Source organism: Pagrus major, chromosome 3, assembly GCF_040436345.1.
Source record: "Pagrus major chromosome 3, Pma_NU_1.0".
NCBI classification, from domain to species: Eukaryota; Metazoa; Chordata; class Actinopteri; order Spariformes; family Sparidae; genus Pagrus; species Pagrus major.
The window spans coordinates 3,945,440-3,970,436 of record NC_133217.1 but is presented as its reverse complement, the minus strand read 5'-3'; the positions used below and the strand labels follow the sequence as shown (position 1 = coordinate 3,970,436).

General features: G+C 40.9%; 1 protein-coding gene across 1 annotated transcript; it reads left to right on the top strand.

Annotated features, from left to right (window-relative positions):
• Positions 1-1,474: 1,474 nt before the first annotated feature.
• Positions 1,475-24,015, top strand: dennd3a (DENN/MADD domain containing 3a). Its single transcript, XM_073463216.1, has 30 exons — positions 1,475-1,651; positions 4,581-4,669; positions 5,470-5,625; positions 5,741-5,873; positions 6,279-6,394; positions 6,495-6,625; positions 6,729-6,840; positions 7,217-7,336; positions 7,518-7,616; positions 7,735-7,854; positions 8,436-8,551; positions 9,261-9,416; positions 9,551-9,647; positions 9,749-9,852; positions 10,793-10,998; positions 11,074-11,233; positions 11,632-11,788; positions 11,972-12,194; positions 13,772-13,851; positions 14,640-14,819; positions 14,927-15,097; positions 15,888-16,017; positions 16,345-16,452; positions 18,118-18,215; positions 20,648-20,802; positions 21,781-21,847; positions 22,057-22,129; positions 22,210-22,328; positions 22,414-22,551; positions 22,645-24,015. The coding sequence occupies exons 2-30, from the start codon at positions 4,589-4,591 to the stop codon at positions 22,837-22,839; spliced, it is 3,801 nt and encodes a 1,266-aa protein (XP_073319317.1). The 5' UTR covers positions 1,475-1,651; positions 4,581-4,588; the 3' UTR covers positions 22,840-24,015.
• The last annotated feature ends 982 nt before the right edge of the window (positions 24,016-24,997 follow it).

The following is a 24,997-nucleotide window of genomic DNA, read 5'->3' as shown; positions in this document are numbered from 1 at the left end:
AGTTGTATGACAAATAAAATGGTTAAATATTGCATGGGTGCCATTTAGTGATGTTCAGATAAGCAAACATTATTAATTCATTCCTCCAAAAATAGGCTACTGTTTCATTCATTCAGCAAATAAGTCATGTCCTTCTCTGCAAGGCAAACATGAGAAAACACAACTTCAAAATGCAAGATCTTTATTTTGAGTGATAAGGTTGATCCCCTGAGTCACTTTGTCATAGTAACAATAGAGAGTGGAACAAAACTGTTTTAACGGCTTCTACAACAGGGGTGAGAGTGAAATACTACTAACTACAAAATAAGCACACTACTGGAACAAAATGATTACGGAGCTCAATATTTATGGATTCGCCCCCCAAAAAAAGTCATAATAAATTAAGTGGAATTTGGTTGGATTAGAGGTGATTACAGTGTTTGTTTAATTCCACATAATCCCACTGAGAGAGACCAGCAGGTGCAGAACATCAGACAACATAAGCATATCAGACAGAGGCCACCTTAATATATTTAGCCTCCATAAAACAATGTAACATGTTATATAAATTACATAAAGACTAGATTCAAATCTGTTGCCTCTGACTCTGTAGTCTACTTTAATCTGCATCCAGCCACAGTTTCATAATCCCTTTTTCTAATCTACAGGTGGATTCACATTTCTTTCTATGTGTGTGTTTGTGTGTTTATTTATGTATTCATGTGTGTACATGAGAAGGTCATTGTAATGTGCAGGTCAGCATGTGATATGTATTTTAATCTGTTGGCCCATATGTGCGTATGTTCCTGGGACAGTGCTGTGCATACGGTTATGTATACATTTGGGTGTTCATGTATATCAATCGCATATTGAGTTGCACTTCAGGGTTGCATGTTTTTGATTCAGATTATCATTTCTTTTAAAAACAAAACAGTGAAATGAGCAGTGTTTTAAAAAGTAATCAAAGTCATACTTGAGTAAAAGTAAAGATATCATGTTCAAATATTACTTTGTAAAAGTGAAAGTCACCTTTACAAATAGTACTCGAGTATCAAAAGTCATTTTCTGGCAATACATTTACTTAAGTATTAAAGTAAAAGTAAATTATACGTATATTTAATTTTAGGAACTATACAGCCCACTATAGGTTGACCGATTATTGGCCTGTTTGTTTAGTTACTGGACCTGATATTCAGCATTTTTCTAATAATTTGAATCACTGTTTTGTTGTTGTTGTTGTTTTAATCTGATTGCCAATAAAATCAACGCAATACTTTGGCACTATTGTGTATTCTATCTTTGCTTCATCCTCTTCTCTTTAAACAGCAGTACACCAAACACACAGCAGATGGCGCCATTGTTATCTTTACGCGGCTTCCGGAACTGAAAGCGAAGAAGGGCTTTTATTTTGAAATGTGCTATACAGGAAGTGTAACTGACCGTGGCGCTGCGCCGAGTTTGACGGAGCAGCGGTAAACCAACACAATGTGTGAGTCTCTCTGTGTGTGTGTGTCAGACACCACTGAATCTCAGCTTACTGTAAAAGTTAACAGACAGCATTGAAGTGACTACCTGAGCTGTTAATCAGATACATGGCGGCGAGCTGGAGCTAGCTAACTCCTCTTCAGTGTCACTTAAACGTCGGCTGGTGGAAATGATCGAGTGATTTCAGGTCAGTCTTTGATTTTTTTTATTATTATTTTTTTCTTTAGTCTTGCTGAGTCAAGAAACTTGCTCGACTGGTCTTAAGGAGTCAGTCTCATGTCCTGTTACTAACTTTACGATAATATCAGCGGTCAGTTTTTAAGCTCTTCGGCGTTAACTTACATGTTGGGGACATTTTATACATGTAGGGTTAACATGACATAACAGATTTCTTCATGATGGACCTGAGGGATGTGTGTCGTTGCTCACTTTTTTTAGTACTTTTCCACCCACCCCCCAAAACAATGAATGTATTTACACATGAAGAAAAGTAAGGTTAAAGGTTGTGTGAGCATTACACGTCAAATGGCAGTTTTAAATCCAATGAAGAAAGAGTAAAAGTACTTAAAATAGCCCCACTGCTGCACTGCTATCCATTTCTTCATGTTGTCTCCTGGTTCAGATCATGGATGATTAGTTCAAGTCTTCTCACAAACCTGCCAAAACCTAGTAAATGTTGGCTGGTGCCCCATTAAAGGTGCATGCCACCCATTTTAAGAGTTGACACTCTTCCTGTGTTCCAGAAGAGCTCAGTAAACACTTGTGTGATTTCATTTCCAGTGAAAATGCAGAGGAGTAGTACATTATCTCCAGTTTGAAGCTAAAAATCTACCATCTCAACCAAACAATGGAAACGTCATTAATACAAAATAGAAATACAAGGGGGGAGATATTGTGTCAACAAAGTCAGTGACCCCTTCACTGACCTCTGGACTGTGCCAGTTTACAAAGTTAAAACTTAATTTGATTTCTAAATTTAGCAAAGGTCGACACTGGCAAGAGCTGTCTGAGGGCACAGAAATCCCATGTGCGAATTCCCAAAAGTTACTTTCATTACTCTAAATGGGTGTAAGTACTTCTCTTCACCACTTCCACACACCTTTTCAGTTCTATAAAATACCTGCTTTCCAGCTACTGCTCGGTGAAATCGTTGTCGGCAACATCAGAGCTGCTTCCTGTCTGAAATATATGAAGACAAACTTGTTTGTTAAAGCTCCTGGACAGCCTCTCAGTGTCTGCAAGGAGGCTGCCTCCCCAAAGCTAAACTCCCAGCTGCAGTAGTCTTTGTATTGTACGTGGAATTAAGAAATGAAGGACTCAGAGATGCACTCAAAATGAACTTCCACATGGATTGTCTTTGTTTTTCTCAGTCTCGCACGGTGTCTTCATTTTATCAAGCGTTTGAGTCTGTGTATCTGTGCTCAAGAGACTATCCTGCCACTTCATTTGTGTCAGATCGTTATAAAAACCCCATGATTCAGGACACTGGTTGAGTTTATGAGAAGTGTAAACACACACTCGTACATGCATGGGGTTTCCAAAATTGGGGGTTTGTAAGGGAGTAAATTACTTAAGGTTGTGCGTGTGTGTTTTCCGTGACACAGCAGGGTAGTTAGTCAGAGGCCGGAATGGCCTAAAGAAAGAAAGAGAAAGAAAGACAGCATGTTGGAGGTGAAGAAAGGGGAGAAAATGGCAAAACAGAGAAGAGGACAAAAAGAGGGAACAAATATGGGATGAAGGAGGTGAAAAGTAGATAAAATAGGGGAAGCAAGGAGGTGAAATGAAAGAGGAGGTGAGTTTAAAGAGAGGGTTGAGGAAAAAGAGGACAATTTAAGAGAATGCAGTTCCCTGAGCCTGTAGCTGCAACTAATGCAAGTCAGATGTTTGTTCTGAGATCTGCTTTACCAAGACCAGACAGATAGACTAAAGACAAAGTTTTCCTCTTCATTGACTGTCAGGTAGGGCTGGGCAATATAAAGATTTTATATCGTTATCAAGGTATTAGACTGTATATCGACTTAGGTTTTGGATATCGTTATGCCGTGATAAGGCATATATGGTGTTTTTTCCTGGTTTTAAAGGCTGCGTTACAGTAAAGTGCTGTACTTTTCTGAATTTAGAGTCCGTTATACTTTCTCTCATACTTGCCTTTACCTGACTTAGCCATTATATCCACATTACTGGCAATTATTTATCAACAATCTCATTGTGTCAATATTTTGTGAAAGAATGTGTGTCATCCCTGCAATGTGGTCCCATCAGAGAGGGTATTTGGTCAAAAATATTGTAATGTAATTGTAATATCGAGATTTATATATCGTGTACCGGGATAGAGCCTAAAAAATACAGTGATACAATTTTCAGGCCATATCGCCCAGCCTTACTTTCAGATTCAGTTATGGTAACCAAGATTTCCCATCTGGGAGTCTGATGACAAACTACTTTACTGCGCCAGTGACCTAACCCAACATCTGCTGTGTGTGTGTGACTTAGACGTTTATATGTGTCTGTGCGTGCCCTCCTCAGTGAGTGTGTGTGTGTGTGTCTGTGTGTGAGTGAGGACACATCTGGAGGAGGTTGCGGGGAAAAGAGGTTTGTCTGTGTGTGTGGATGTGTAACGCTTGAAGTCAGACCTGAGGTTCTGCTGGTTTGTATTTAGCTCATGCTATATTTTACAAATTAGGTTGCACAAGCTCTAGCTTTTCATTTGTTAAACAAACTCAGATGAGATCACATCTGGTTTGGGAATCTTTTGTGAGTCATGGTCAAAATATAAAATTGTTGAACCATCACCACAGCCCACTCTGCCATTGTCATCATCAATATTGCCAAATTTTACCAGTGGTTCTCCTTGATTATAGTAAGTGGATGTGATATATTTAAAGTTTTTTTCATAGATAATTTTCCATAATAATCCACTGAATTAAATATGTAAATAAACAAGGAACCGAGATTTACATCTTAGATTTGTAACATTTCCTGCATTTACATATAACCAGAGTTATTTACAGGGATAGCTTCCTCAGTAGCTAAGAAATCTTACTGTCAAGAAGGCAAATTTATATCGTGATTTCATCTAACTGCACCTTCTCTCTGCGTGTGTCTGTTCCTGGCAGTGTGTGTGATGGCAGAGCTCCCGTCTGGATTGCTGGAGGCATGTGTAGTGGTTGGAGCCCCCAGTGATAAGCTTCGAGACATATACCAGGTAGATACAGAATATACTCATACACAAAGACAAAATCAAAACCTTGTGCGCAGTAACAGGAGCGTTTACACCTTGCATGAGTCCTGTGTCAACACACGGTTTACTTAGGGATTATCGGATTTCTTTCACCTCTTCTGTGACTCAGTCAAACGGGAAATCTGGTATTTTTAAACCTGGGCCCTTAATTTACATGTTTTGGTGTGTGAATGATAGATACTTAGCAAAAGTTATGGAATCGGTCTAGTAGATTGCCGCGACACGGCTGCAACGTTATCCTTCGGGCGAGACTTGAGTTTCTGGTTACAAAAAAGGACGTTATTATTTAACAAAGGTCTCCAGAGGAATCGTTTCTGTCATGTTAACAGACACTTACAGTAGCAACCTCAGCCTCTCGGTGGCAAATACAAACACGTTTAGATGACTTCACTTTGACAGTCAGAGTTGCCCTAAATGGTTACATTGCAGCCATGTTACGGCTGCTAGTTGAGGCAAGCTACTGGACCGATTCCCAAACTTTTGGCAAGTATGAATCATCTTGAATCACACACCAAATCATGCAGATTTATTGCCCAGGTTTAAAAATACTGGAATCTCCCTTTAACACTATGAAGAGCAAGAACATGTTAAACACATGCTGTACATGGTATCTAACAGATGAGACACATTCTTTGAAATGGCTTATAGTATACCATGAATACATTTTAAGACGTAAGAATAGATTTTTCATTGGGTATTAGTGTCTTCACTGACTGCTAGGTTGCCAAACCTATAGCCCTAAATATTTCCAAACTGTGTCACAGCTTCATCAGCAGAGTAAGTTAAACGAACTCCCGCTGCTGGAAGCTGAGGTACTGCAGGTCCATGCCCCGCCCTTTGTTTCCAAGGAGACCAACTCCAGCCAGTCGATTGGTCCAGCTTTCAGTCGTGTCCAGAGGAGGAAGAGCTTCATCAAGAAGGTAAACAAAAACAATTATTTGAAACTATAAATACAAATTCATTCATTCATGGTCAGTGTTAGACAGAAAAAACAAAAATGTCTATGTGTCTATGTGACACATTCTTTGTTTGCAGAAGAGGCGAGATCGTGCTGCAGAGGTGCCGAATGGAGACAACGCCAGTCGTACAGAAGTGTCCTCAGCGACAGAGGACATCAGTGTTCCAAAGGATCTGGACCTCATCGCCCTGCCACAGCTCTGTTTCCCTGGTATAGTGCCTTTACTCTGTGTTGAACATATCATGTTTAGAATTTATTAATACACGTATTCATCTAATTAGGTGTGTAATGTTGTGTTTGTGTCATATGGATGGGAGAGATAGGGATGGTGACGAGTCAAGTATGATTATGAAGTTAATTTAACAAAAAAAATACTGTACATTGACAAAACAGCACTATATTCATACTTGGTTCACGTGGGGCATGTTCTGGCACCTCTGTTTTATTATGCTTGGATATACAGTGTATTGGAGCTTTCAGAAAATTTTGAATTTCCCAGTCATTGCAACGTCTTTGATGTCATTGTGAAAATAACTCCTCTGTGACATGAACGTGGCATAGACCTCAACTCTGGATTGTGGCATATCTTTAGACTTCTTGATTTCCATTGGTTAGGTGGTCTCCAGTTGGCCAATGAGCAGAGAGAAGACAGCTATCACTTCCTGGTTTTCACTGACCTTTTTGGGAACCGAACCCATGGAGTTGTTGTGCAGCACTACAGGGCAGTACAGGTACAAACACACACACACACACACACATACTCCCGCACAAACATGAAAAAAAACATGTTGAATCCAACGGTTGTTTCTAATTGGCTGTCTAACCTCTCAGTCCTATCAGGAAGGTGCTCTCCAGAACGGGCACAGGTGGAACTCCTCAAAGTCCCGTCTCTTTACGCCCTTTGCTGTGTGTGTCATCTCCAAGTTCCCCTACTACAACGCTCTGAGAGACTGCTTGTCATGGTAATAATTATACATTAATCTGATGCCTGACCTTAGTGACGGTGATTTAATGACATGTTAAACACTCTCTCTGTACTTCTCATCCCCGTCTCCACCTTCTCAGTCTCCTGGTCCAGTTGCGGCCTGCAAGACAATCTGACTTTGAGGAGACAATAAAGGAGTTTTCAGCCAAGCTGTCGCTGGTCCCTTTACCTCCTCCTGGACAGCTACATGTGGTCAGAAAACACCTTTTTCCTGTTGACACATCTCTCTTCGCTCACGCTCACTGCTTCTGTTTTTGTCTTTCTGTTGCTCCATTTCAACCAATATGGAACCAGTTCCGTTCTGATTGGGCAACATTTAGACCAAAAATCTATGAAGCAACTGTAAAGGTTTAGAAACATCAGTTGAAACTTTACAATAAACAGATGCTTAATAAATGGTTTGTAAAGTGTGTTAAGAGTGAAATAACTAAAAAACCGAAGTTTATAAACTGTGTTTTTACCATTTATTAATGATGGTTATTATAAATGATTACAAAAGGAGCTTGTTTCAATTGCTAGATCTTTACAGTAACATAATACTGTGTGTGTATATGTGTGTGTGTGTTAGTGCTTCAGCCTCCGTCCTCTCCATGTGGTTCTTCCATCAAGGGAGGATCAGGACAGCCCCATTATCGACATCGACCTGCATCTACCTTTCCTCTGTTTCACTCACACAACACTGCTCCAGGTAATGCACAACAATGAGACGAGTCATAAAGAGATTTGAAGTATATTTTTTTATGCTGCATTCACGTGGAAGGGTAAATGGCAGATGGACAGCACCTTCTGGATGGCACGGTAGAAACAGTCAGAAGCAGTGGCAGTACGACTTTTATTTTATGTAATTATTCTCGTAAATGCTTCTCTAGGTGCTGTCCTGCCTTCTCCAGGAGCAGAGGCTGGTATTTTTCTCTGCTGACTGGGCCAAACTCACTCTGGTCGCAGAGAGTTTGCTGCTGTACCTGCAGGTCAGTGGAGGAGGAATATCGTGTTTTTGATTTTCTACTTAACTTAAAAAATATTCCGAAACTTCCTGCAGCATTCCTTCATCCATCTTTTCATCTGTTTTCTGTTCATCTCTTCCAGCCTCTGTCCTGGCAGCAGCCATATGTACCTGTCTTGTCTGGAGGGATGCTGGACTTTCTCATGGCGCCCACAGCCTTCCTGATGGGCTGCCACATCAGTCATTTTGAAGAGGTCGCAGCAGTGAGTACGATTATTCGCTGTCTCTGTTCAGGCAGCATCAAAGATTAAAGTCAAATCTGACTTTTCTTGACCAAGATGATGGGAGCCACTTGGGATATTTTGAGATTTCGGCTCAAGTTCATATCCAATCTTCTATTCCTCCATACCAAAGGGAGGACATATTATGATTATGACAGAGTATTGCGTTGTTTATTGAACAGAAATGCATGTTTTACGCATAAAATCTGAACAATTATTGCTTCAACTCCTCCTCATAATGTCTCGGCCATTTCTCAGAAAGCATAAAGCTCTCAGCCTTAAAGTTACCATCAGGTTAATCTCAAGTGTTGTTTAAATTGTGAGTGTGTGTGATTCAAATGACAAGTCGTTTTGTAATCGTCTTGATTGACATGCACACATACAGTTTGTAACAATAGCTGTTTATTCTCCACTGCATTCATCTTTATTCAGTGTGTTACAGAAGCTCGGTTCACATATTTAACAGTAGCTGTCTGTTAGTCTAACAGAGCAGGGCACAGTGTAATGAATTGTACCCATTGTACCTACAATATGTGTGTTCATGTTTATTTGTTTGTGTATAGGAGACAGAGGAGCTAATCCTGGTGAACATTGATGACGGCATCATTCAGTCGTCATGGTCTGAAAACCTTGACCTGCCAGCTATCCCTCTGGCTGCAGCTGAGAGCTTTATTTCAAGGTAACACACACACAAACAGTAGGATGCCATCAAGCAAACCAGAGGGTGTAGCATGTCTCTGAAGAATGGAGTCGTACTTCTCCTTAGTTAGGGTGGAGTCAATTCTGTCCAGAGGAGGCAAAACAACCCCAGACTTGAATATTCCCTCCAACATGTTTCACTGCAGGTTTGAAACACTGCGGTATCATTGTCTCTGCTGTCTGTCTCCTTACATACACCCTCCTGTTACTGCCATAAATCTAAGTTGGATGCATCAGTAAACAGGACTTTTTTCAGTCATCCACTGTGAAACCACAAGTGTTTGGCCTTGTTGCATCTCATGAGAAGTCCCCAGAGACCACTACAAGACAGCCTTCTTTTGACAGGACTTGTGCTAATTGGTTTCTTGTGTTCTTTATTTAGCTAAGTCTACATCTTTGATGAAGTTTCTTAAGCTTGATGTATTGCTTGGACTGTATCCTTTGAATGGCGTGGTCGCTATTGGTCTTTCTAATCATGCAGCCGGAGCCTAGCCATGATTTGACGCAGAGAAAACCATTCTTTGTTTGGATTAACAATTTGACTTCTTTGAAACTTGAAAATGTATCTTTAAATGCTTAGTGTGCTTTAATCTACCCCCTAAATATCTGCCAAATCAAATTTAGAAAGGAAACGCAGTTTAAATGACTGAATTAGATCAAAGTCCTGTATGGCTTGTCTCTGTGTGCAGGGCAGAGTGTCTCCAGCTTCACTATGACTTGGAGATGTGTCATCTTGGAGCGGGTACTGATGCCAATGCCCTGCGAGGCCAACGCAGAGACTGGCAGACGCGCCTCAACACACAGATACAAAACATCGCTCTGGAACTGGTGGTCAACATCTTCAGGTAACACTCTGCTCACAGCTGTGTAATTCAGGGAAGTGAAGTGGTCAGTAGATTTAAATTTAAAACCTGTTTAAGATATACTAAACCGATTCTAAATTAAACTTCTATTTCTGTCGTTTTCATCACTCTGTCAGAGGCGTCCAGGACTTTCTTAACTACGAACACAGAGTTTTTAACAGTGAGGAGTTCCTGAGAACCAGAGAGCCCGCAGACCAGTCCTTCTACAAGAAGGTACACTCACATATTTACATACACAGATATGCACACTTAGTAAACACACACAACACTCTGACAATGTGTGCTGCATGTTTCTCCTTTGTCGTTCTTCTCAGGCATTAGACACGCATATCTTCCACTCGTTTCTGCGAGACAGGCTGAACAGGAAACGGGACACCTTCAGTCGCATGGAGCAGAACACTCGTAACCACGCCCACAGGTATGATGTCATAACTGAGGGACAGAGGTAAAACAGGCAACTCTGAGGGGATCAAAGTGCAAGCAAAGAAAGAATGGAGCCTGGGTCTGAATTCTCTCTGTAGCTCACTTTTTTCACTCGTAACACAAACATTTCTGTCAGTGTTAGTGTGAACAACCATGTGCGACGGAACACAGCTAACTTTTTAGTCAACCTGCCAGTGTGGCTAGAAACTACAAACACTTTTGATGACGTAGTCCAACAATTCTTCTATTTTAGCACAACCCAGCCCTTTGCCAGCCACCAATTCGAGGGCTGCCCCAAACCTGTTATACTTGTTAGACCTGGTGAACCAGAAACTAATACTTGATCAACAGGAAATTAATTAGCACTTTTTTAAATGATTCAATGATGAAAATAAGCATTAGTTGCAGCTCTAAAACCAGAAAAAAGGGTGTCCCGGTAGCTCAGTTGGTAAAGCCGCCTTATCTGTGCAGAGCCTATGTCCTTGCTGTAGCCGCCCAGGGTTTGAGTCCGAGCTGAAGCCCTTTGCTGCAAATTCCATTTCCCGTCATCTATCAAGCTGTCCTGTCAATGAACCCATAAAAAAAAGGCCAAGAAAAAAACACAGCTTTTAGTTTGTTTTTTTTTTTTTTTACATTTCTGCCTGTAATGTTGAGAGAGGGAAATTGAGAAGGAAACACAAAGGTGCTTATCAAGAAGGAAGAGACTTTCCAATGATAAAGACACTCATGTAGTGAATAACTGGAATGGAGGATGTCCCCACAGCTATAAACATGAATCATCTGGGTTTATTGCGCAAAGACCCCAATAAATGAATACAAATGAGATTGTCTGGAATAAAATATATATTGACAAAGATAAAGGAAACTACTGTAACTAATGCCTCCTCCTTTTCAACCTCAACCTCTGCTGCCTCTTCCTACTCTTCTTTCTCCAGGAATCGTGCGATGACAGAGTCTCCTCGACGTCCTCTCATGTCTGATTTGTCGAAAACGGGCTACAGAAGCTACACCAGCCCCAGCGACAGACTGAGCAAGAGGCTGGGAGCCAGCCTGCCGAACCTGGAGCACCCTGCCAATGACACTGTGACCGCTATCAGCTCCAACAGACCGGCCTCTCTCAGGAAGATGACTCCGGACACAGGTCAGCACTGGTGGAGGAAACAAATTAAAATGATTGAGAGTTGAACTCTTTCTTATTTCCTTTCTCACGTTTCAGGGTTAAAGCTTCCGCAGAAAGCAGTGAAAGTTTTCCGCCTCCCAGAGTTCCCCCCCCCGCTGGCCTATCATTACGTCCAGAACTATTATTCTGACATGGTTTCTTCCCTGGGGAAGGCTATTAGCTCTACACCGCCTGAAGAGTCTGCTCTGCTCGCCAGGTACTGTGAGGAGAAGAAAGTGATAGACAGTGGAGAAAATGTTTATGTGCAAGCTAGAAAGATCTGATCATTTAATTGTGGTGCTGGAACAACATTTCATATCTGAATGATCTTTTTCTACAGTTCTTTGGGTTTTTGGACTTGATAAATTGTGAGAATAATCAGCAGAGTAATCAATAATGAAAATAATAATTATTTGCAGCCCTCGTGTATCTATTAATACTGTCGTGAGAAGTGCCCCGGGCTAATCTCACAACATTTCTGGAATAAGTTACTGACTCAGACTGAAGCCTTTAGTTGAATATAACTAAAGTTCCACACAGATTATGTGCATTTCATGTAAACCATCAAACATGTAGACAACTAGGTGACCCAAACATGTCAATGTCTCTCTCTAGGTATCACTACCTGCGTGGTTTGGTGAACACTGTGTCCAACAAGCGTCTGGATGCTCTGGAAGACTTCCAGAGTCTTTATAAGACTGACTCAGATATCTTCCCTTCTCAGATGGTTAAGTCACTGGTTGACTCTCTGCCAGAAGCTGAGCGCTTACAAGTCAGTACAGGCCAAGATGAATAAAGACAGTGTGTTTTACTCTGCTAGTTATCGAGATTCACTTCTGTTAATTGTATCTGTCTAACTGTATTTTATTGAGGTGTTAAGTGCATTAAATATCATCTAGCAAAGAAACCTTAACTGTCATAGTGATTAAGAATCATTGACAATATCTCTCCACAGGCGGACAGACGGTCAGAGCTCAAACGGCTCATCAGTCGGGTGAAGAGGGACCAGGAGAGGGAACGCTCGCGCCATGACAACGGGCATGAGGACGGCGCCGTGAAGCGCTTCCAGCTGCCAAAAAAATACATGCAGCTGGAGGAATTTGTGAAATGTATCCAGGAGTCTGGCATCGTAAAAGACCAAGGAACTATACATAGACTCTTTGACGCTCTAACTGTAGGTAAGTAGCGTAGTATACTGCATACACATACATTTATACAGTCAGATCTGTGTTATTTACCGTAAATGCACAATTGTCAGAGCTGTAGAAGTTTTCTCACGAACTCCACCACGTTTGACCAGCCTCAGCACACACACACACACATGCATTCACACAAAAATATTCCACTACACCCCTCCTCGTCCCTTTTTCCAGGCAAACATTTATTCCCCGGGTTAATCATTACCTCACCTCTTCTTGAAGAAGGAGAGTTTGTCACAGAGCTGTTTGGTGTTGTAGGTGTAACCAGGGCTCCAGTGGACATTTAGCTGGAGGCTTATGGCTAAAAAGTTGCATATCCTGATGAAAATAGCTACATAAGTCACTATTAATCCCTTTGGTAGCCATTCTTTAACCTAGTATTAAATTCATTTACGTTGAAGATGCTGCTCTCTGTCTCAGAGCAGAATCAAACACAACAGTAAACATGTACAAGCTGTCAGTAACAAGTTATTCAGCCATTGTGAGAGCTGCAGTGACATTCCTGTGATCTCTGATCGAGAGGGAAGGCGAGGAAAAGATATTTGAGTCATAAGAGCCGTGTGTCAAGATATTTGTGTTGAACTTAAGATAAGACATCAGGGAGGAAGGGAGGAGCTGAGGTACTTTTTCAGAAGCTGAAGTTTTGACCAAATTTGCTGGAAATCGTTCCTCTGGAAGAGAGTTTGGACTGAGAGCTTATCTTTCCCCTCCACATTATCAGAAGAAGGCATTTACATCCTGCAGTTTTTCCTTTCCTATTCTGACACACGCTGGAGAAACAGATACAGAGAGTTCATAGTTTTGGTTGTCAAAACTAGAATTATCAGAAACATCCAAAAACTATTGTGGTGGAATATTGTTTGAGTAAGACGGAGCTAAACAGACATTTCCTGACAATGTGGAGTCGCGTATGTATGTGGTTATCTGAAGACAGAATGAAACTGAATTTCGCTTCTGTAATTCATTTGACTTGCATTACCTATTGAACAAAGAGGTCGATCTGTGACATGGGGACTCCTTATTCTTGAATTCTTGGATGTTTTATGTATGCCTACAACACAATGAGAATATATGTATATATATCTAAGTTGTTTATCAGGTTTTGCAAGAACATATACATTTGTCATCAAAGCATTTATGAAAAGTGAAAGATACAGTATATTCCCTTTATAAAAAGACATAAAAGTGAAAATTCACATATTGCTAAACGCCAAAGCAGCTGAGAAAGACAGAAAAAGAAAATAAAAGAAAGGCTTTTGTGACTTCGCTGCGCCTCGGTGGCCACTGGCAGATGAGTGTTGCTGTATGGGATGTTGTTTGGCTGGAGGGAGCACACAGCCTCTACTGTATGTAGTCATTGTTGTAATACAGTAACAATGACAACCCCCAACTGCAGGCATGCTGGCAGATTAGACTGAGAAAAATCAGTTGGCCCAGTCAGATACCAGATGTTTCTACGTGTGTGAAAGAGCCAGTTCTCAGTTTTTTTTAATCGGAGTCACAAATCAGAAATGCTGTAAATCATCCTCACTGTGAAAGCGTTTTATTTGTTGCAGGTCATCAGAAGCAGGTCGGTCCAGAGTTGTTCAGAGTCTTCTACACCATCTGGAAGGAGACTGAGGCCGAGGCACAGGAGGTCTGTATGTTTGCTTTGCTTGTAACACACAACTGAGAGGCCCAAGTCTTGAATATACAGTAGTGGTACATGAGTTGCAGTTATATTCACATCCACAACATTCAGGGGTAGTGTGACATATAGATGGAAAATCAACATTTTGCGTTTGTCAGCTGATCACGATTGAAATTCTAAGCTTATTTTACCCCTGCTCCTTACAGACATACAAACAGCATCAGTGTCAGCATTAGACCTTGTATTAGTTTGTTTATTTATAAATGTAAAGTCTGTGAAAGAGGAAGATTGTGTTGCAGAAGGAAGCTTTCCCGCTGCAAAGATGCAAATTATTTAAATTTCTGGTGTTTCATGCATGAAATACTGCGTCTGAGAGGGTAATCTGGCTGGTGCACACACTTACAAATACAAATACTTGTTAGATATATTTATATTGAGGAAAAAAAGAAAATATAAATCAGTCAAAGCAGACCTGAGTGTTTGATCTGACTGCAAGATGTAGAGAGTCTGGAAATAGTCAGGATAAAAAGAGAATAACTTGATTCATAATAACTTTTCAGGGTGTTAAATATGCATTTCTGTGCATTTTTAGTAAACGTTAGACAAATCGTGTTATTGTAGTAATGCAGATTTTTTTAGTGTCTGAGTTCAAACCCTTAAACCCAGAAGTTCATCTGAAATCTGTGGTAACTGAGCTGAACGTGGTTAGCAAGCACTTCAACAATAGCCTAATCAAGGATAATGAAAAGCCACATTCTTTGAAATCAGCTGATTTGTTCCTGTGTGATTTTCAGGTGTGCTTGCCGGCATCTGTCTTGGAGCACATTGAGCCCAGCGAATGCGTCTTCAAGGTATCCTCCTCAGTGAAGACGAGCCGCGGCGTGGGGAAGATCGCCATGACGCAGCGACGGCTCTTCCTGCTGACCGACGGACGACCGGGATACGTGGAGGTGGCACAGTACCGAGATTTAGAGGTAAGACAAAATGAGACTGAAGTGAGATTAAAGTGAGCAGAAGAAAGGTTGTGAGGAGAGAAATATGGGGCTTGCAATCAGGACTTGAAGTTTGTTGATTCCTGTAGGAGGTGAAGGTGTCCTCGGCTCCCTTCCTGCTCCTGCGAATCCCCAGCCTGAAGCTGCGAGTTCGGGGCCGAAAGGAGGCGTTTGAAGCCAATTTGAAAACAGAGACAGAGCTGTGGAACCTGATGGTCAAAGAGATGTGGGCCGGCCGCAACATGGCCGACCAACACAAGGTAAAGATGTCACTGAGGGTGTTGTGTGTATGTGTGTGAGGAAAGAGAGAATCATAAAAGAGAGGAATAAATGCATGAGATTTGGTGGGTTATTATGTGACTTTATTACTCATAATATGTCCTTATCTCTGTATCAGCTTTTGTGTGTGTGTGCAAGTCATTGTGAACTCATGTGACCTTTGTAGGTGTGGTTGAAATTCCATGAGGCGTTCATGAACCTAAATAGACCCACTTGAACAAAGACAGAGGGTTTCCTTTGTGAAACCAGATGATGAAACTGTAACATCCCTGTCTCTCACCCCTCTCCTTTCTCTCTCATTCTTACTCTCATATCTCTCTTTTGGCGTGGCAATGTAGACCCCCCAAAAAAAACAAATACACAAAAGGAAAAAAGTCCCACTCATCACTAGAGAAAATGTTCTCCCCATTTCTTTTTAAACTCTATTTTTTTGGGGTTTTAGAGTAAACAAGCTCGCGTATCCTGCGTCCGTTTGGAGCGTATGCAGCAGTATGGGGATGTGACAGGGTCAAGAGTCAGGTAGCAAGTCAGCGGCAGTACGGACAACAGTCCGACAACAAACTCACTTGTGCCATCCGGTGGTATCCTCCTTTAACATGCGAAGTGTATAAGTATGTGAACAACTGCGTTCAGCACGTAGCCGCTTGTCTATGCAAACGTGTGGCTCAACCTCAAGTATATCTCCTATATGTTATTTTAGTGAAGCACCTGCTCTGTCTACTTCTTTACAATAAGTTTAAATGTAATCATAAAAGGATCCTTTGTCTCCAGGACCCCCAGTACATGCAGCAGGCTCTGACCAACGCCTTGTTAATGGACGCCGTTGTGGGCAGCCTTCAGAACAGCAAGGCCATCTACGCTGCTTCGAAGCTGGCTCACTTTGACCGCATCAAGATGGAAGGTAGACGAGGACGGTGATGATGATGATGATTATTGTTGCTGACTTTGGTTCCTTTTGCTTTTGCAACCAGCTCACACTATGAATTCAGTTAGCTTTGATAAATTGCCTCTGAATTGCTGTGGAGATTAATGACTTGGTTTCTGCTCTTATTTGCATATGACAGACACTCAGTTGAGATAGGTCTGAGAACATCTGGAAACTTTGTGTTCCTCTGCACATAATGATTCATCAGAGGGGTTTATTACTGTTCACTGGGTTTTCGCTGCTCGTCACCACCTGTGAGAGGTTAGTTATCCCTTTTTAACAGCGGTGTGTGTGTGTCTCTAGTGCCGATGATGGTTCCCAAGACAACCACAGAGACGCTGAAGCATAAAATTAACCCCTCACTGGAGCTGGCTGCACCTCAGGCCATAGACGTACTTCTGTACACACCAGGTAAACAAACACACACACACACACACACACACACATATATTGCTCCTGTGTGAGTCCCGTATCCAAGCAGTCCCTTCAGTGTTCAGATTATTGCTGCGACGACAAAGTATCAGGTTTCTCTCTCAGAGCAGTTTCACAATCCAGAGTTTCAACTGTGACACCGACGCACACACACAGACTGACAAATACACACACATGAACTTTGCTTTGTCATCACCCCTCTCTCTCTCTCTCTCTCATCTCTGACTCGCTCTGTTTCCCTCCAACGTAAAAAAGACAGACTGTCATAAAGCCGCAGACCTCCTGGTCGCCTTTACAGGAAAAAGGCGTGTTTGAAGGCACAGTTTCTTAATATGGGCTGTGTGCATTTCTTTGTGGACCGAGCATTTCACAGTATTTATATAGCACCTACACGACCTAGACCTGTTTTGTAGTAAAAAGAAAAAAACGCTTTCTCGCTTTCTACAATATTGGACCTTTTAAAGGTTTGATTTGTAAAATACGGCCAAAATTCGAAGTTAGCTCCAAAAATATAGGGGAAAGCACATCACTAGAGTAATCGACAACAGCTGATCTTTGCTAGCTATCCTTGGCTGTAGCTAGCTACCACTATCTAATTCCCTCATGACTTAGTTAGCCATGGAGCTGTCAGCCCTATAGTTAACCTGGACCCAGTAGCCAGACCGGGACTGAGCAGCCTCAGAGACCAACGAATATCAGGAAAAAAAGGTATTTATCCCTCTGGTAGGTACTAGAGACTGGAGGAAAAGTTCACAGAGGATTCTGGCAGCTTGTGGTGGCCCAAAACTTTATCGGACACTATATTTGTTTGTCTTTTACTGTGTCATCCATCAAGACATCCCAGTCATCAGATTTAATCTTAAAACACAAGACTTGTTTACTGCTGTTTAACCTTTCTATACAGAGTTTATTGAGGGAGGCAGTCAGACTTTTCCATGACATGGCAGGAAGACTGAGAGGGAGCAGCTTAAAAAGAACTATAAAGCCGTGGCCTTCAGTGGACCGGACATCTGGGGCCACTTAGATGCCCGGCTGGTGGCAGACTGACCCCCAGCAGTAACACACTCACGCATACTCATACTCAGTGATGTCCACATTATTCACACACTGTTCAGTTCTTCCACAGCAGTCAGCTCTGTTGGTGAAAAGAACAAATCTGTCCATTCAGATCCTCTCTGCCTCTCTCTGACTCTCTGGTTTGAATATAGGTCACTGAATTGAATTCCTGGCGTGTGTCCAGTTCACTCCCACCCCTCTCTCCCCTCTCCACTCCCTTCTCTCTCTCTGTTTTCCCTCACTTTTTACACCCAGCTCTCTCCTTCCCCTCTGTGTCTCACTGTCCCTCTCCCTTTCTCCTCCAATGAAATACAGGATGTTACTTTCTGTTTCTCTCCGTCAGCAGTGCTTTTAAATAGCAACAGATACGTTAGAGGAAATCTGACCGTTAGTTGAAGCCGGGGTAGAGTCAGGCAGCAGAAAAATAGATTTGAAAAAGAAGCGTTTCCTTTTAAGCTGTTGGTTGGTATTCACATTTTTTATGTAGCCCCTGAGAGAGTAAACACTGGCAGCTGTAAGCCGCAAGACTGTGATAAGCTATTGAGAAGTAACTGATAAATATTTCATGTGCATGTGTGTGTCTTTCAGGTCAGTTGTGGGTGTCTGTGAGCGGAGGGAAGGTGATGGTGTTTGACGCCTCCAGCTGGTCTCTTACACACACGTGTCACGTTGGGAATGCAAGACTGGTAAAGAAAAAACACGGCAGACACACCAACATGACAGCTCCTTAAAAAGTCTCACAAGGTCTTGGAATAAAATCAAATAAATTAGGGAAATAAATTCACTCTTCTGTCGCCATCTGGGCAGTGCCAAACACCCGGCTAATCAAAATTGGGCTAAAGAGGTGGAGCACGGATGGAGCTGAAATGAGACTTGACGGTCAGGTAGAGAAACTAGATTAATCCACTTTTTGATCCCAAAAGTTTGAAAAACAAACTCTGCTCTCTCCTCGGCTCCGGGCGTTTATTCCTCCAGAAGCTCCGGGCTTCTGGACCAAAAAAAGTTTGTTTATTTCTGCGGTCGACACGCTTTTGTAGCCAACTGCAATTGTTGGTTTTTCAGCTACTTCGTTGGCTGCATTTCTCCGGCCCCGGAGGTTGCTGCTTGCGTTTGGTCCACCAAGTATGATCCACAGTCTCTCCAGCAAGAGTCTTTGCTCCAAGTTCTGTCAAGGAGTCATAACAAAACTATTTCATTTTCTCCAAGTCTGTGAAATAAGCTGTATTTCTCTCACTTCCTCATTTATTTCAATTTGTATCTTTTCCACAATTTTTGACTTGGTTCAGACAAAGCCTCTTGCGTCAAGACGACAACATGAATCATGGATGCATTTGAGAACTTTGACGTCATTTAATTGAAAAACCATTTGTAAACAAAACGTGTTTATGTTGCTTACAGTAAGATACTGAAAAAGAGTTGTGCTAGCTAATTATAATGCTATAGTGAACCTGGTGTTTGGCCGTCACTAGATGTCTGACTGCCTCACATCAGTGGACAGAATCAGCAGATAAACGGCTCATTCACGCCACTGACATCAGATACAGATAAAACTGTTTTCCTCAGCTTGATTTTTTTCTCATGTTGCTTCACTTCAAACAGTGTCGGTATTATCTTCAGACTAGCATGCACATGTTTGAGGGAGTGTACATTGTGTTATGAATAGGTTGAAGACCAACGCATTTTCTTTCATAACAAAATAAAAAAGTAGAAACGCCTCAAAGCTTTTGTGGAGAGTGTTCATGGTTAATGAGGTTAAGGTTAAGGCACCTCTCAGGACTGGTTCTTATCACTGACCTCAACTCCAGGCATGCAGGTCACAGTCACATGAAATATGTTAACCAGTGTGTGTGTGTGTGTGTGTGTGTGAGAGAGACGGTGTGTGTGTTTTCTCTAGACTCAACCATAATATTTGCACAGTTCACCAACAGGTCTCATGTGAAACACCTGGATCGTGGCCTTACTTCTGCAGTAAAGTGACTTTAAGCTTGACAGATGATTGAAATATCAGTCGACAACGTTCTGCGGTGGCAGAACGTTGTTGTTTGAAGTTTGAATCTATAAAATAGACCATGATATTAGATGCACTGGTGTTGAGAGGAGGTTGTAAGATAATGCTACCGCCTGGTGGAGAAATTCAGTACTGCTCAATGAATTTCCTCCCCAATAAACTCTCAGCATTTTGCGTTTAATCTACTTACTTTTACACAAACCTGCTACACTTAAAGGAAAAGTTCACCCAAAAATGAAAAATTCATGTTGATGGAAAATCGGGGGAAGTTTCGTAGTCCAAAAAACCTCTCTGGAGCTTCACAGCAAAACAGCCTTGCAGCATTTATTTTATTTCTGTTTCATAATATTTGTTATTTACACCCTTTTTAAAGCGGAAATATTCACTGTAACTAGCTGCACAGCAAAAAGTGTTAAGAGTACACCCTGTAAACTTCACTCGACTTCCCTTTGGCATGGGAGTGAGTAGATAATGACCGAATTTTCATTTTTGGGTGAACTTTTCCTTTAAATGTTTAACCAACATCCTTCTACCACAGCTGCAATGAATGATTATTTTCACTGTATATCAGTCTGCTGATTATTTTCTTGATTAATCAGTGAATTGTTTGGTCCATAAAATGACAAAAATAAAACAGAAAGAGAAAAGAACGGCAGCCGAGAGAGAATAACTCATTGTAACACATTGACATGTATGTTCTCTCTCACTGCCACTGTAGAAAAATGCAAAGCGTTTGTCTGAACAGCAGTCCAAAAATAATCAATTTACGATCACATAAGGCAAATAATTTCCAAGCCAGAACCAGCAAATGTTTTGTTATTAAATAGTTGGTTTAGTTTTCCGCCAGTTGACTGATTTTCTTATTTAAATAATTGTTTCAGATCTGGTTTTTATTTCCCTTCAAAGAGAAATCCAGCTGAACGCAGCTTTGTGCAAATAAGTAGCGATTTGATTTATTGCCCCTGCTAACCACTTCCCCTCTTCTGGAGGAAGCTGGTGTCACTGATGTAAAATATATGTAGCGTATGTAAAACTTGAGATTTATTTGTAGAAACCTGGTTGTAACGTTATCAGCTGTAGTGTGACTCCTACTCCGGTCTCTGTTTGCAGAACTGCATGCTGGGAGTTGATAAGGACCAGGTCTGGATGGGCTCTGAGGACTCGGTTATTTACATCATCAGCATGGTGGCCATGGTCTGTAACAGACAGCTGACTGAACACAGGGCCGAGGTCACCGGACTGGCGCTCGACGTAGACAAATACAGGTAACGAGTAAAATGTAAAGTCATGTCACAAAACCTAAAGCTCTCTGTAAACATTATTTCACCAAGTGTCCATTCGGTATGTTTTTGTTGTCCATATACTGTGTAAAGACATTAAATTGTGCAAACAGCATAATACACTCCTGATACAGAAAATAATGCTCTCAATGGAAATGCATTCGCTTGGATTTTACGTGATTTTAAATGCAGTTTTGAATGTTATAACTGCGTTCTAACTTCATACTTCTGCAGTATTGTTTCTGAGCTCTCATGCCAGAAAATAAAATTGTATTTAATTTAACTGAAGTGAGAGAGTCCCTGACAATATGTGTGTGCACTGCAAAAATGAAAGCAAGATGCTGCCAGATGATTTTACTTGACAAGAAATGTTGAAAGAAGTGGGTTCAGTCTAGAAATGCGTTGACTCTGATGAGTGTTTAAAGGTTTGAAATAAGTGGAAAATGTTTTTTAGATCAAATTATTTGGGATCATACCTGCTAAAATAAATACAACAAATAATCGCAAATAATTCCTAATTATCCCTTTTGCTTTTTTACTTCAAGCAGACTGGAAAACATTAAGGCCAAAGATCTAGAAAAACATTACTAATATAAGTGGAAAATGACTTGTGGAGTGTTTAACTACTTGAAACAAGTTAATTTAAAAAGAAGATGATATTTAGCTTCACTTTATCTAAAGTAGCTTGTTTTAGTGACTAATTTCTCAACTTTAAGACTTTCCTGATTACTTGACATATCCATTATCAATTAAAGAACATGTCATGGATTCAAAGATAGATAACTAGTAAGTAACTTTCAAAACGAAATAAAAATCTCATGTTTCCAAATTCACGATTGGAAGTCGTGGCAAGCACAGAACTTTTTGCAGTGTTTAAATCAGTTTTCGATCAAAGTGACATGTTATTGCTCAGATGTACATAAAGAAAAAAAAAAACTCGTACTATTTGACTTTGTCCTTCAGTCAGAAGGTGGCGTACTCCTGCAGTGCTGAGGGGAGCGTCATGGTGTGGGACATCTCGACACTACAGGTCAGTTTCAAAACAACACTTTGGGACATGTAGACTGTGTTTTATTGGTTTTCTGTTTTGAAATACAACAAAATAATCTTGAATTAATAGTTTAGAGGTTTTAGAACTTTTCAATTTTAGTTCAAGGATTAAAATTTGTAAGATGAACGTACTGGTCAGATCCATTCCTCCATTTATCCTCCAGTTTCTTAATTGTTTGTATCAAACAGGTGAAGAGGTACTTTCGTCTCTCCTGCGACCGTCTGCAGTCGGTCTCCAGCTGTAACGGAACACTTTGGTGCTGTAAGTTTCACACTGTATGGAGCATGAAAATAAAAAACTCGATGATGGAAATGAAGTAATCTCTCTGTCTTTCTCTCCAGGCTCCAGGGACAACATCATGGAGGTGTGGAGGAACGGCTCAGTGAAACATCGTCTGAATCTGCCAGAGCAACAAAAAGACTCCACAGTTATATTCAGCTCTGTGCTGCTGTTACCTGAGGTACCACACACACACAGTTTGAGTATATGTGTCTGGTGTCTGCTGTTTTTTCTTGTATTTGACCCTTTGTGTTTGTGTGTGTCAGAGGGAGGAGCTGTGGAGTGTGTGTGTGGACTCTGGTGAAGTGAGTATCTGGCACATTAAGGATACTAGCAAACCGTTTCACCGCGTGGCTCTGCAGGACTGCACCGGATGTTACTGCATGATCAAAGTTAAAAACCAGGTTAATATACAGCACTCACGCACACACTTCAATCTCTAAATCTCACTTAAAGCTTTAGAACCCTGGCAGTGACCTCCTCCTCTTTCTCTCCAGGTGTGGGTCGGCGGTGTCGGCCGCAGCTCTACCAAAGGGAAGATTTACGTCCTGGACGCAGAACGCCACCAGGTCCTGAAGGAGCTGCACGGCCACAACGACAAGGTGATGGCGCTCTGCTCTGCTGAGGACCGCTACGTCCTCAGTGGAGCTGGGAAACATGACGGAAAGATCGCCATCTGGAAGGTGGAGTAGATGGACAATGGACAAATGTCAAAGTTGGACCCCAGGTTGAGAATCGGAGTGAAGATCGACTTTGCACCTCCAAGATTTAAAGGAATCGTCATAGCGGTCACGCGAAGCAACGTGTTTACATTTAACAACACCAACTGAGCAGCTTCTCCTGCCTGCTATGAAGTGGTGATCTGCAGTTAGAAATACTTAGAGTACTAACATGTTTTATCAGGAATATGGAAGACAAATGAAGATGTAAAGTTCTGCTGCATGGGTTTTTGTTTTTGTTTTAATCCAAAGTGCTTCGCTTTAATAAAGGTTTCTACATTTTATAGTATTTAATGTTTGATCACACTAGTATTATGTGGAAACAGTGTGTGACTGAGCCTCGCTTCAAACTGTGTTTCTTCCAGCTCACAGGAGTCAAACTACCCCTCGCTGTGAGAAAAGCCTTGAAAAAACCCCTTATTTTGATAGTTTAATGGACAATGCACAGTGGAGCGGCGACCACTGAGGCGACCCCTCAGTGCTTCACACTTGTTGTTTTTCTTTACCAGATACTTACCTCATTGTTAGACAAAGTTTCTACAGTTTTCTGTATTTATTTGCCTACAAGATCAGTTTTATCCGTGTTTTTGGTTTTAACAAGTAAATGCAAAATGTTTTTTTATACGTAGACTGACAAAACATGTGAAAAATGCCTTATGCATATTAAAATGTTTATAATTTTAAGGCTTTAAATTGCCTCTCATATGTTAGAATGTATTTATCATCTGCAGACACTTGCGTCCTGTTTGTTTTGAAAGGATTTCTAACTGGTTGTTATCACAATGGTGTTATTAGAGTGAAACAGGACAAACTGAAGTTTTCTTCAGTTCTTTCTTCTTCACAGCTCTTTTTTTTCTCCATAAAAGTTCTCTTTCTGGGACACGTTTGACAAAAAGCATTAAAAGTGGGATGATTCTGGTTCATTCAAAGGTTCAACTTATCTTTTATTAATGTATTTAAACACTGTATATAACTGGAGGACATGGATATAATTTTGTGTTTTGTTTTATGAATATTGTTGTCATTCCCTTTTTTTTTTTTTTTACAAGACTTCACATGAAAGTGTGAAATATCTCCTGTTAACTGTTAACAAGATTTTTTAATGTTTAACCAAACAGTGAACAAAGCAAATACACATTTTTAAAGGAAGTTTTCTGTTTGTCTGTATTTTATACGCGAGCGAGGTTGTATCAGTGGTTCCCCACCTGGAGGTCACACAGAAGATTTTCTCAATTTATATGGAAGAATTACTGGAAAATGATTTAAGCTAAATAAAACTGTAAAAAGAAAAATATATATACTGTAGTAGACCTGCCCAAAACTTGTATACATAATGCGACTGGTGATGATCAGTCATGAGTAGATGTAGCTTCAGTTTAAGGGATAACAAACCAAAATGATTGCATATCACAGCTTTATGCGTCGTTTTACAGTCTAACGTCATTTATTTTGATTTATTGAACGTTTTCTGGAACACAATGTAAATCCTCCACACCAGACTCTACAACTCAAAACAAACAAACCTTACAACAACAACAACAAAAAGAGGAAAATGCCACAATATACATGTTTAAAATATGTTGAGCAAAATTTATCCGTTCTATTTTTTTAAAGGAGCCGACATCACATCTTCTGGAACCAGGTCCATGCTTTGGTACCACACATGTGCGGGTAGCAGTTCCCTCCTAGCTCATACTTATTCATTTAAGAGTGGATGACATTGATATTGCATGAACAAGCTTATAAACCACAGTCAGGTCTCCTCTCTGTCGCCTGTATACTAGAGTTTGTAATTGTAGTTTTCTTAACCTCCCTTCATATGACGTCATTACATAAAAAGTCCTCTGCCCAATCTGTACCTTGTTGTCTATGCAGTAAGATTTTAATTTTAACGGCTGTATTTTATGACGGACTGTACCAAAGGCTTTTGGGAAGTCCATATATATGCAACTGTCTGTCCTCAATCCCAAGCTGATGGCTACTTATCAAGAACAGTGAGAAACTGTATAACTGAAACTGTGTATTTGACCTTCCAGATATACAGATGTCAGATTTACTGGCCTATAATTTCCATTTATGACATTGCATAAATCCCACTACATGCTGTATGCAAATGACTTTCTCTAGTTGA